We start from the raw sequence: 12,052 nt of genomic DNA, 5'->3' as shown, positions 1-12,052 counted from the left end.
CCGTGGTGGACTGGAGACAGCGATGGAGACGGACAAGAAACAAAGGAGGCTTGGGAGAGGAGCAGAGAGGAGGAGAGCAGAGGCGACGAGTCGTCGAAACATTGAAGCGACGTCGAGCCGGAGGCAGCACATGGCATGTGCTAACATGTTTCTGGTGCGGTTGGCGCGACTGGCAGTTACCACGACCAACCCCTCGCAAGTCTCGCAAAGTCTCCCAGTTGGATGGACGGGCCGGAGCCATGCCCCTTTGGGCCACAGACCCGCTTATCTGGTGCTGGCCTCCCTGCCGTGGATGTCCAGCAAGAGCACTGTGAAGGGAAAGAACCCCCCTCCCCACGCCTCCCAGAAACGGTGGTCCGCCCCGATTCAAGTGAGAAACCGGCCATTGGCAGACAAACAGGAGGAGTGAAGATTGATCGATGGGGGGCCTTCAGGGATCAAGTATCGAGGCTCTCATTCACCAGTGCGCATGGAACACACATCCGATCTCGTGGCCGACGAGTGACGGCGACCACCAGTCCAGTTAGTGGCAGCTCGCAGTCAGAATGCTGGATGTTGCAACCAGCACTTGCCTCCTGCTGCTTGGTGTTGCCTTACACCACCTCGCTGCCGCCGTACGTGGACTGCCACCCATTCAGGTCGTTGCGTTCCTGGATCGCGTCTGTCAGTGTCACTGTCGGCTTGCATCATCGCACACGGCCTGTAAATCTCATGACAGCTGGTTGGCGCGAAACACATTGCGAGAGGCTAACCTTGAACACACTTTGGTCTGATGAACAGCAGAGTTCTCTTGGGCGGCCATCATCGGACAGCTTTCGAGAAGTGGAAGCCGTCGTGGTAGACTGCCGTAGGCCACACAGACGCCCGGCACCAATTTCAACGTCAATATTGTTCCATGGTTCGTTGCTGAGTATGCCCGAATCGCGCGCCGTCAGACTTGATATCGTCATTTGTCCATTCCAAGATGGCTGTTGTTGAACTGTAGCCAATCAAAGCGACGAGATCTTGATCGAGTCTCAACTGCAAGTGCAGTCAGACCCAGAACGGGCGGCAGTGGCAGCGGCAGCAGCGGGGTCCAGTGGTTTGTAGAATACTTTTCTCAGTGAGGAGCCTGAGACTGCCAGCCAGTGAACCAGCAAGAATGCAGCTTCATGCCGTGATTTGTTGCTGTTTTTTTCTCCGCCAGTGTGCTGCCATTTCCAGTCGCCCGTCTCTGATATCCGGCGCTAAGAGGCTACGCTATCGAACCAAAGCGAGGTAAGGTAAGGTTAGTTAGTTCCTTGCAGCATCGTCAGCATCATTGTCGGCTTTTAGTGGCCAGCATCGGCGTCTGTGCCTGGATGCGCCTCGAGATGCCTTACGGTTCTCCCAACCGACTGGAAGGAAGGAACGGCCTCCACCGCGACTTCCAACCACCGGTTTTGATTTGATTCACATGGACCACAACCAGCCTCTCGTCTTCCACAGGTGAGATACCTTATCCGTAGATGCCTCGCAATTGGCAGACTCGTCACTCAGCAAGGCTGTCAGAACGTCGGCGCATGCTTCGGTCCTCGTACCACCAGCCAGGCCTCAACGTCTTCAACATAACATCATCCACACTTAAGACTATCGGCATCCACAGGGCCACAGAAGCAGAATCGACATCCACTCAGGTTGCAGCAGTAGTGTGGGATGTGATGTACGTAAAGATTCAATTCCCACCCTGAGATCCACTTCCACACCCTCCCGTCCTGCTCCTGGCACACTGGCTCCGGCACCGTGCCCGCCTGCCGGATCTTTATCACCAATCGAGACAATTCTCCTTTTCCAGTCCAGCACAGCATCCATACGTGCCCTGCCTTGCCTTACCAAAAGGCCAGTGCCGTGCAGCAACAGTCATCAGCGCGCCGCTGGTCTCATCTTCGCCTCGCCTCGTCTCGCCTTGTGCACCACAATCCGCATCTGCTGCATCCCTCATCCACTACGAAGTACGGTACACTGTCCCAAAGTACCTAATTACCTCTGCCGCCGGGCTGCATCTGCATCATTCGTCCGGTCCCCTTTTCCCCATACCTTGCCATACAATAGGTACCTTGCCTTGCTTGCGTTGCCTTACCAGACTGCACTGCAATCCGTCTGCTGCTCTGCTGCTCTGCTGCTCTGCTGCTCTGCTGCTCTGTTGCTCTGTTGCTCTGTTGCTCTGTTGCTCTGTTGCTCTGTTTGTCTGCCCACCACCATCATCGTTTCGCCGCCACCGTCTCCTCTCGTCTTCCCATTGGGATAAAGCGCCTTGACGCCGAAACTGTTGCAGCCAGGAGCTCCTTGCTGCCCGCACCGCACCACACGCTGCAGCGCATCGCATCGCATCGCATCGCAGACCGCACACCGGTACGTGCCATCCTGAACCCGAACCTGCCTGGGTCCGCAAGTACTACGCAGTTCTGCTGGGTGTACTTTGCCTGGGTAGCAGTCTGTACGGCAGTTTCCCTTCAGTCCCAGGTACCTATCGCTGTGCTCCCCTTACCCTCTGTACCTGGTCCGCTCTGCATCTGGCTGTACCGCCGTCCGGCTGCTCGCTGTCGCCGTCTCCAACCACCACCACCACTGCTGCAGCACCCTCCCATCCTTTCCCCCTCCACACTCGAAGCGTCTTTTCTCGCCTTTTGTTTCTGCTTCGTCGCCTTTGTCTCCTCGACATCTACCTATCCATCTCGCCCGTCGTCTTTTTTTTTTTTTTTCTTTTCCAACAACGGCCAAACTCCAACATTCAACTGACTTGCGCACGACAACAGAGTCATTCGCTCCCTCTTGCCAAACGGTAAGCCATCCCCCCTCCTCTCTGCCTCTCTCTCTCCCCTCCAGCCATTATCCTTCGTGACCTTCGCCTCTCCTCCCCCCCCCCCCCCCCCCCCCCCCGGGCCTATCCGCCTGCCTGTCCGCTTCCTGCCCGTCCGCTCCTCCTCCCACTCCCAATCGACTGCCTGGTTGTGCCTGCCTGCCCCGGCCACTACTTCAGACAGCAGCAGCAGGTACTGTGCAGCGAGTACCACCACCAGCGCCAGACACCAAGCATCAGCACCAACCAGCACAAAAGCAGACGGGGACCAGACCAGACTGGACTGGACCATACGACGACCCTACCGCGCTGCGACTCTACCTAAACCGCTTCCCACCCCGACCCCCTCCACTTCCCTTCCCTCAGGTTTCCCAATTGCCCCCATCCCCACTTTCTTTGCCTGAGAAGAAGGTTAGATATACAGGGTACCGTTATCACCCTTCCAGCTTCACCTCCTGCGGCACTAATTCCTTCCGCTGTGTCAAAACATTTCTGACCTCGACTTTTTATGCAGCCCAGGGAACCCACCAGAGCTTAGACTCCGCAACTGTCTTTTGCTGAAGCTGCTGCCGTGCAGTCTGTGTCTGCTCTGCTCTGCTCTGCTCTGCTCTGCTCTGCATCTTGCCTCTCTCCTTGCTCTGCCTACCTGCCCTTACCTTACTCTACCACACACCTCGACATCACACACCATTCCACCGACCGCCCACAGAGCCATCGTTTCCCATCGCTGACCGACCGCTCGAGACTCGCTCAATCGACACCCTACCACCTGCAACGCATTCCGCTCCGTTTGTTCGACACAACGTTCGTCGCCGCCCACATCGTGCCATCCCGCACCTTACTATACCAGACCACCTATACCTCACACCAATAATTGCGAGCTCCTAGCACCAAGGTCCGAGGGCTGCTGCCGAGAAACATTCAGCCATTTTCCCTTGTCCCTCCAACTCAGCAACCTTGCGTCACACTCGATCTCGCCGTCTCCCCTTTCGGATCGGTCCCCAATTCGACGCCGCCCTTCCTAACCCGCGAACTCTATTCGCGCTAGACACTGTCGTGGAATCGAATCACGCATTCTTCAAAATATCACAGAAATGGCTCAGCCAGGAGTTCAGTCGCTGAAGGTTCGTCGCGATCGCCATCTCGACAGCGCCCCGTGGCAGCACAAGGCTAATGATCATCTCAGTGTGTGGTGACGGGTGACGGTGCCGTCGGAAAGGTGAGTCTCGACAAGCATCGCATCTCCCGACTGCCAGCTAACGATGCGGAAAGACATGTTTGCTCATTTCCTACACAACGAACGCCTTCCCCGGCGAGTACATCCCCACTGTGTAAGCCTCGCGTCCTCGATCGACGGCAAGACTCAATCTAACGACCGGAACAGCTTCGATAACTACTCTGCGAGTGTCATGGTCGATGGAAAGCCAATTAGCTTGGGACTGTGGGATACTGCCGGTCAGGAGGATTACGACAGACTGCGCCCGCTCTCCTACCCCCAGACCGACGTTTTCCTCATCTGCTTCTCCATCGTCAGCCCGCCATCATTTGACAACGTCAAGGCCAAGGTATGACATCCTGCAGCCTCACCGCGTGAAGATCAGCACTAATCATGCGTAGTGGTACCCCGAGATCGACCACCACGCGCCCAACATCCCGATCATCCTCGTCGGCACCAAGCTGGATCTGAGAGAAGACCCCAACACCCTCGAGTCTCTCCGCCAGAAGCGCATGGAGCCCGTGTCGTACGATCAAGCTCTGATCTGCGCCAAGGAAATCAAGGCACACAAGTACCTGGAGTGCTCTGCCCTGACGCAGAGAAATCTCAAGAGCGTTTTCGACGAGGCTATCCGGTACGTCTCAATAATTACAGCCTACCACCACCAACCTGCTAATTCCTCCCAGTGCTGTCCTCAACCCCAGGCCTGTTCCTCAGCAGAAGAAGAAGTCCAAGTGCACGATTTTGTGAACACATAAATTGAACTTGAGCGTTGCGGGTTTAACATTGGAAACGGCGTATCGGGGTGGATTACATGAACCGATCTTCACTACCTGACCGTCAGGGCTCAACCATGTTGCTCGACCCGCGCCTTGCGCTTATCTTGGAGGAAACAACCAATACTTTTCGGAAGCACCCCACATGACGGCCGAGCTAAGCATAGCCTGCGATGACGGCAACGACCCCCGATTATTACACACTTGCTCAGCCCGCGCTTGTGTGTGCTGGACATGAGAGTATCTTTCAGATAGGTGTGGCGGTGTCAGGAATGGTGGTGGTTTTTTGTTGTCGCTCTTTTTTCCCTCCTTCTCATCGGAAAAGATCAAAGAGAGTTGCTGCAAATGTCAGGGAGGGGGGTTCGTTGGTAGCAGGCAAGCTTTGCATCTCATCACACAAAGGATATCCCAAGCTTTTCTGTAGATAGCACACACAGTCACAAACACACACACTTCTTTTTTCATGGAGGAACTAGATATTGGGGTCGGGACGGGATACGAGCTTCGCCTTGAGAATTGATTGTCATTGCAAGTGCCCTTTGGTATCTAGACTGGAACCTGCAGCTATTGCAACAAAACAAAAAGGGCTTAGAGACCAAAGTGTGTGAATTGCCCTGCGTGACAGTGAAACAAAAAGACTTTTCTGAATCCTAATCCTGATCCTGCCTGAAGCTGTCAAGAGTGTATACAAGAGCTCTCTCTCTGTCTATGCCCAGATACCTGCTGCCAATTACGAATCATACATTCTGCGGAAAACCCCCCACTAATTACTGGTGCATCAAGGCGAGACGGCTCGGGTGGATGCTATCCTGCTGGGTGTTGGTACCACCCTCCGACACCCTCTGCTTCTTGTACTCCTCCTCCTTCTGCATGCGCTTCACGCGGTTCTCGTCGAGCTGCACGTTGCGGGACTTGATCTTTTCGCGTCGGAACTTGCTCTTGCCGCCACCGCCGGCGCTGTGCGAGAGGAGTCATGGTTAGCATACGGGTCCATTGAGAGAAAGACAGAGAGGGGGGAGAGGATAGGGCAGTGCATACGAAAGCTCGAGGTTGATCCTGCGCGCGGGCGACAGCCCGTCGTCGAACTCGGTGTGGTGCATCTTGTCGAGGCAGGTGCGCATGTTGGAGCCGTTGGAGAACTCGAGGAAGGCGATGCCGCGGCAGACGTTGGGGTTGTTGTCCTTGTTGAGGCAGCGGACGGCGGAGGGGTTGTAGGCGGAGAAGTGCGCGCGGATGGATTCCTTGTTTGCGGTGTAGGGCAGGTTTCCTGGGGACGGTGTGGTTAGTATTTGGGAAGTGGTCGCAGGTGTCTTGGAAAGGGGAGAGACTCACCGACGAAGACGATGTACTTCTCCCTCTTGCCGCCCTCGGCGGGCTCTTCCTCCTGCTCCTCAGCAGCCGGCGCCGGTGCCGGGGCGGTTGGCTCCTCCTTGGTCTTTTTGCTCTTCTTGTCCTTCTTGGACTTTTCCTCGCCGTTCGTCTCGGGCTTGGTCTCTTCCTTGGCCTTGGCCTCCTTCTTCTTGTCCTTCTTCTCCTTCTTGCTCTTCTTCTCCTCCTTCACCTCCTCTTCCGCGGGAGCAGCCTCCTCCTGCTCTTCCGTCTTGGCCTTTTTGCTCTTCTTGTCCTTCTTCTTCTTCTTCTCGCCGTCGGCGGGCGGGTCGACGTCCATGGCCGAGACGTCTGCCGCCTCCTCTTGCTCCTCGGCAGCGGCGGCGGCCTTGCGGGCCTCCTTCTCCTTGCGCTTGCGCTCCTTCTTGTCCTTCTTGGACTCCTCGAGCGCGATGAACTCGTCGGTCGCGGGGGCGGTGGTCTCGTCTTCTTCGGTGGACGCAGCGGCCTTGGCCTTCTTTTCCTTCTTCTCCTTCTTGTCGGACTTGGACTTCTTCGCGGCGGCGGCGTCGTCGTCGGCGCGCTTGCGCTTCTTGGAAAGTTCGGCGGAGGCCATTGTGGTGTCTTGACCGGCCGCGGGTGATTCAATCGGTTCAGGAACGAATTGGGTCTGCGAGAGGACGGTTCGGCCGACTTGGTGGAGTATAGAAACGCGAATGCCGCCCCGGAAATTTTGGTAAGGAAAAATGGTTTGGTTGAGGGACGCAACGAAGGTAGGCCGGCAGACGACGAGACGGCGCTGGGCAAAAAAATCTCTTATCTGAGTCGTCGGAGTGGGGGGATAAGGGAGCGCCAGAGCCCAGCGCGCGTGAAAATTTTGTGGGGGCCGCCGAGGCGGTCGGAGGCATGCTGCAGGTGGAAAGGGGGGGTGGTGGATGCGGCCTGTTCGGCGGCCTGGGTGTGGGGACTAGCGGTTCCGGTAGGGATTTCGCGCCGGAGGATGGGCGGCGGCGGCGGCGGCGGGGATTTTGTGGTGATGCATGGCTTTTTTTGGAGGTGGCTGCATTGCATGGGTAGTACTGTTGGCAGATGAGGAGGCACTGATACCTGCCGGTGTTATAAGTTCTGCAGTTATCTGGTGAGAATTGAGGCTGTCGTTGCGACTGCTAGAAGACACTGGGCGAACACAAGGGCCTGGTATGTGAACTTGGGTGCAGTGAAGAGATGACGCGTTTTGATTGTGTTGTAGCAACTGTATCTTCTCTGTTGTCTTTGCCATTGTTGTTTTGTCTCTCATTGCCTCTCATCAGCTTTTATCAAGTCATTGCTGTTATTACTTACTCTCTTGCTAACTTTCTTATCTTCAAGCATGTGGCAAACGTAGAGAATATAGTTGTGTATACACAGGAAACGCAGACGGCGAAATTTCTAATGCTTTTATGAGAGCCATGAAGTTCTAGCCCCGGATGCAAAGAGCAGACTGATACTTCCTCGACCCGGGCATGCTGCTCATTCGTACGGAATATCTGCGCTTCTACTTCTCATGTGGCAGGCTTAGACGGTGGTGGTCATATGTACGTAGACTACTTGTTGGCCAAGGTGTCCAGGCTTTTTTCCTCATTCCAAAACTATTTCATCCGTGTGACCACCATCTGGAGTCATCTGGATTTTTATACATATAAAAAAGCCTTTTTGTGAGATTTTGGGGGTCGCCAACATGACTTCGAGTCCACGCAGTCGAATTGCCACGGCATGTCACCGGCCGCTTTAGCTAGCAGACCTCCCGCACTGTGCACCTTGTAGCGGTCAAGTCCAGCGGCCTGCTCCACGCTCCAACCCCCCAGATGCGTGGTCCCACAGTGCGAAACTGACTTTTTCCCGACATGGATCTGAATTTTTCGTCTCAGCGGCGACACCTTCAGTCTCATACAACGACTCTCCCCAAAATTTTGATATCCTTCATCGACCTGCAATTTTCCGCTTCACCTCGCCGCTCGCCCAATTTCCTCAACCGCCAAGAAACTCTCCCCGAAAAATTAAAACCATGTCCAACTCCAAGAAGAGAGCGGCGGACCCCGACCAGGACGGCGAGCGCAAAAAGAAGAAGAAGAAGTCGGCCTACACCGTCGACGAGACGCTGCTCAACGAGGAGCTGGGCATCAACGAGTCCTTCGCCGTCATGGACAACCAGCTGCTGGCGGACTACACCGCGCAGAAGCTCGCGCGGTTCGCGACGGACCTCAGCCCCGTCGAGATTTCCGATCTGTCCCTCTCAGGTGAGTTTTTCTCTGTGCCCTTCTCACTCACTTCATGTTCCTCTCACGTGAGGAGAGGTAGAGAATGTACCAACGCTTACACACACACGCAGCAAACGCGATCAAGGACACCACGTCATGGACGGAACCCCGGTCCACGGACAAGCTGGCGGCGTTCCTGGAAAAGTTCGCCGAGAAGCCGGAGAAGCTGCCCACGGCGCCAGAGAAGAAGGGCACGCCGCACACCATCATCGTCGCGGGCGCGGGGCTGAGGGCGGCGGACATAGTGAGGGCCGTGAGGGGGTTCCAGACGAAGAAGAGCACCGTGGCGAAGCTGGTCAGTCTTGCTCTCTCCTTGTTTTGTCATCACGACGGGTTCACTAACGAGTGTCACAGTTTGCAAAACACATGAAGGTCGAGGAGCAGGTCAAGTTCCTCCAGGGCACGAGGACGGGCATCGCGGTCGGCACGCCGGCGCGGCTGATGGAGCTCGCGGACAACGGCGCGCTGTGCCTGGACAAGGTGCAGCGCGTGGTGATCGACGCGTCGCACATCGACTCGAAGAAGCGCGGGGTGATGGACATGAAGGACACGATGATGCCGCTTGCGAGGTGGCTGTCGCGCAAGGAGCTGAAGGAGAGGTACACGGACGACAAGAGGCATTTGGACTTGGTGTTTTTCTGAGGGTGCGGGAAGGGTTGGTCATCATGGGAGGATGCTTGGTAAGGGGGAGGAGGCATTTGCTGATGCAAAAGGGCTACATGGCGCGAAGCTTTTGAGTAATACCGGCGGTGAAGTCCCGTGGGAGTCCGGAACGCCGTACCGGAACGGTGTAATACTAGGAGAGGCCGACCATCTTATGGGACTGGCATAGAAGACGAATCGGAAGATGAGGCGGGAGCCGGGTTGTTGTTCAGACGTGATCGCCAACGTCTCACTGCTGAATATAATGCCTGCGCGTGGAGTACCGCACGATGTGAGAGACATGAGACGATGACGGCGGTCACGCTCGGCATGTAGTGGGCCGCCGCTGCTAGATGACAGGCGTTTTTGCGGGTGGTTCACGATATGCGAACCTGCTGTTTGGCTGACTGACTGCGCCCTGAATCTTCGAAGGTTTTCGCAAATGAGAGGGAGAACCAGGGCTTGCTTGCTTGCATTGGCTGGCGTCTGCAGTGTACCCTATGCGCATATGCTTCGTTGGGGGATCATGCACCCGCTTGTCTGAAGGTGGTTTGGCGACGGCGATGGCGTGTTATATCAGATCTCTGTTATTCCGCGGCACATCGGTCTGAGAGCATGATGCTTTTGGTAGCAGCGACCACCTCACACTCGAGTGCTGATGAGGTGAGGCGGGTGGGTTCCCACACAACCGACTTGCATTCGTTCCTCCCTGGCAGAAGACTCGAGGAGCGAACGAAGGGGTTCCTTGGATGGGGCCAAACACCGACGAGCAGGGGGGGTGGATGGGTGCTGGAATGCATCTTCGGCATAATTGATACTGGTTGTGTCAGTTATCTTAAGGATGATTTCTATCCCTTTATTGCCCACGGTCGTTTTAAGGTTTTAGGTTCCCTGTTCATTCAAGAGATGCATGTTTTAATGCTCATAGGTTCAGGTCTAGATACCAGATATGGTGAAAATTGAGAAGGAAATAGAACGCTGCACAAACAGCGCGTTTCTAGAAGAAAAAGATCAAAAAGTAAAATCAAGAAAGGGGAGGGAGTGCGGGCCGAAGTCGCTCTAATTGCGATACCCTCACCACTCTCCTTGTCCGATCCTGTGCAAGGTAGCAACGAGAGATCTGAGAACTGTTTCGAAATGTCACGACATATTCATCCTGTTAACTGACTTATTTTATTATTGCAACCAGGGTTATTCCCATTGGTATTCTAGCGGAAAAAATGACCACCTCCTTGCAATAAGCTGATCTCTGGGCACCACTCAGCTATTTCGTCCAAATTTCCCTGTTGCCATCGGTGTGGTTGATGGTATCCCAAAGGCTTCTCGTGATACATGGTCTCCACTGCAAACTTCATGGCCTGCTCCGGAGTTGGCAACTTCCCACTGCGTTCCCTGACTTTTGCGTCAAACCATTGATCCTCAAATTCGTTTGCACCGAGAGCAACGTCTGGATCACTGGTAATATTGAACATCAACTTCGGGTTACGCAACGACAAGCCGCCGTTGTAACCGTGGCCGAATTGAGGAGCGATGGGAGCCCCAATCAAATCCCACTCGAAGAACTCCTCAATTTTCATCGGAGATTTGGAGCATATCATGCTGTCCGCTTGAAACAACAGCACCCGGTTGAAGGAATACAGTTGTTCCCAAAGCCAAGGTGATGTGAGGAACACAGAAACCGAGTGATGCTCTGACAAGCTTGTCTCTGATGGAAGGAATATCACCCGTATCTGATTGTCGTCCATCAAGCGTTTGAAGGCGGGAGAGTCGGGAGGGTTCCAATTTGCTTCAAGTGTCATGAGAACTACCGGCCAGGTAGGTCCCAACACCATGGCAAAATGGAGTACGATGGGCACCAGATTAGGCACTTTTGTAATGTCCGTCTCGATGATGACGGCCACGTTGCTGCTTTCTCGGGGTTGACGTGCACTCAGAGCATCCGAGGTGTAGAAATCGTCTCCGACAAGGACATTCTGAACACCACCACGCCTTGCAAGGTAGCCGCTGTGCTCTGAGGTTTTTTCCTGAATCAAAATATGTCAGTGGATTGCGAAAGAAGGACCGGTCGACCCAATAACGTCATACCTTGAATATGTTCCAGATTGTCAGTAGCAAAATGAAAACGACGATGATTATCAATTGAGTGCGATGCTTCCGCTTAAACTTGCCATGGTCCCAAAGAGAATGCTTACTGGTCAACTTGAACCCCACGATGGAGACCATGGTAAGAACAAGTGAACTGTAAAGAGAATGGACTGCAACTAGGCAAATGCGTTAGCAATAACGGGGTTGACACTTTGTGCAATCAAATCATGGATTTTTTTCGACGGAGGGCGCGCCTCTTTGTGCCATCAGCCGTCTCCTAAGTCCTCTCTTGTTCAGCTCCCTTGTCGGGCTTTTCCACACACACGCATTTGGCATGAGGCTGTCGTGCTGCCATTCCTCACTTGTCTCCCGGTATGGCCACTAATGAATCTAGAATCAATTTACTGATTCGGAATGGGAATCGCGTGCTTATTTACGCCTCGATTTACGCCTTGTCGGCGCGGAAAGAATCCAGGGCGGCCGGGGTTCACCAAAAGCTCCCTTGGCAATCAATCGGCGGAGTCTATCCCTCCCTTGATCAACGACGGCACAAGAGTTATCGGATTTTGTTCCCCTTGTTTCTCTGGTTCCCCTGTGTATGTGTTGGGTGATAACGGTGGTCGGTGGTATATGATTCCTTGCACAGTATGCTGAGAAACGCAGCCCTTCTTCTCCTGGCAAACCAGTTAACACCGTCTTTCACTTGTAGTCTCGCATAAACGTAGGTGGCCATGGAGGTTTCTCTGTGAGCCATCCTGGCCCTCGAGTATTTTCCCGTGAGAGTCATAAGGCAGCCACAAGGTGCGCCTCCAGGCGGCAAACTGCGAAGGAAAAGTTAGAAGGGAAGAAAATAATACGATCCTTAAAGGTTTATTACCCCCTCTATCTG

General features: G+C 54.6%; 4 protein-coding genes across 4 annotated transcripts; 2 read left to right on the top strand and 2 right to left on the bottom strand.

Moving 5' to 3' along the window:
* Positions 1-3,912: 3,912 nt before the first annotated feature.
* Positions 3,913-4,784, top strand: ced-10 (Ras-related protein ced-10; the record flags this gene model as incomplete). The annotated part of the gene is made up of 6 exons (XM_037327713.1): positions 3,913-3,942; positions 4,005-4,037; positions 4,091-4,149; positions 4,203-4,383; positions 4,436-4,668; positions 4,721-4,784. The coding sequence occupies 6 exons, from the start codon at positions 3,913-3,915 to the stop codon at positions 4,782-4,784; spliced, it is 600 nt and encodes a 199-aa protein (XP_037174021.1).
* Positions 4,785-5,577: 793 nt separating this feature from the next.
* On the bottom strand, positions 5,578-6,755 carry CGCA056_v012468 (putative RNA-binding protein; the record flags this gene model as incomplete). Its single annotated transcript, XM_037327712.1, has 3 exons — positions 5,578-5,767; positions 5,849-6,077; positions 6,143-6,755. 3 exons carry the CDS (start codon positions 6,753-6,755, stop codon positions 5,578-5,580), a joined length of 1,032 nt encoding a protein of 343 aa, XP_037174424.1.
* Positions 6,756-8,183: 1,428 nt separating this feature from the next.
* Positions 8,184-9,078, top strand: CSM1 (Protein CMS1; the record flags this gene model as incomplete). Its single annotated transcript, XM_037327711.1, has 3 exons — positions 8,184-8,415; positions 8,508-8,731; positions 8,791-9,078. 3 exons carry the CDS (start codon positions 8,184-8,186, stop codon positions 9,076-9,078), a joined length of 744 nt encoding a protein of 247 aa, XP_037174026.1.
* A 1,208-nt stretch (positions 9,079-10,286) lies between these two features.
* On the bottom strand, positions 10,287-11,301 carry CGCA056_v012466 (uncharacterized protein; the record flags this gene model as incomplete). The annotated part of the gene is made up of 2 exons (XM_037327710.1): positions 10,287-11,102; positions 11,164-11,301. 2 exons carry the CDS (start codon positions 11,299-11,301, stop codon positions 10,287-10,289), a joined length of 954 nt encoding a protein of 317 aa, XP_037174095.1.
* Between the last annotated feature and the right edge of the window lie 751 nt (positions 11,302-12,052).

Source organism: Colletotrichum aenigma (assembly GCF_013390185.1).
Source record: "Colletotrichum aenigma strain Cg56 chromosome Unknown KSG_Cg56_contig08, whole genome shotgun sequence".
Taxonomy (NCBI): Eukaryota; Fungi; Ascomycota; class Sordariomycetes; order Glomerellales; family Glomerellaceae; genus Colletotrichum; species Colletotrichum aenigma.
The sequence above is the reverse complement of the archived record's forward strand: the minus strand, read 5'-3'. Positions and strand labels throughout refer to the sequence as shown.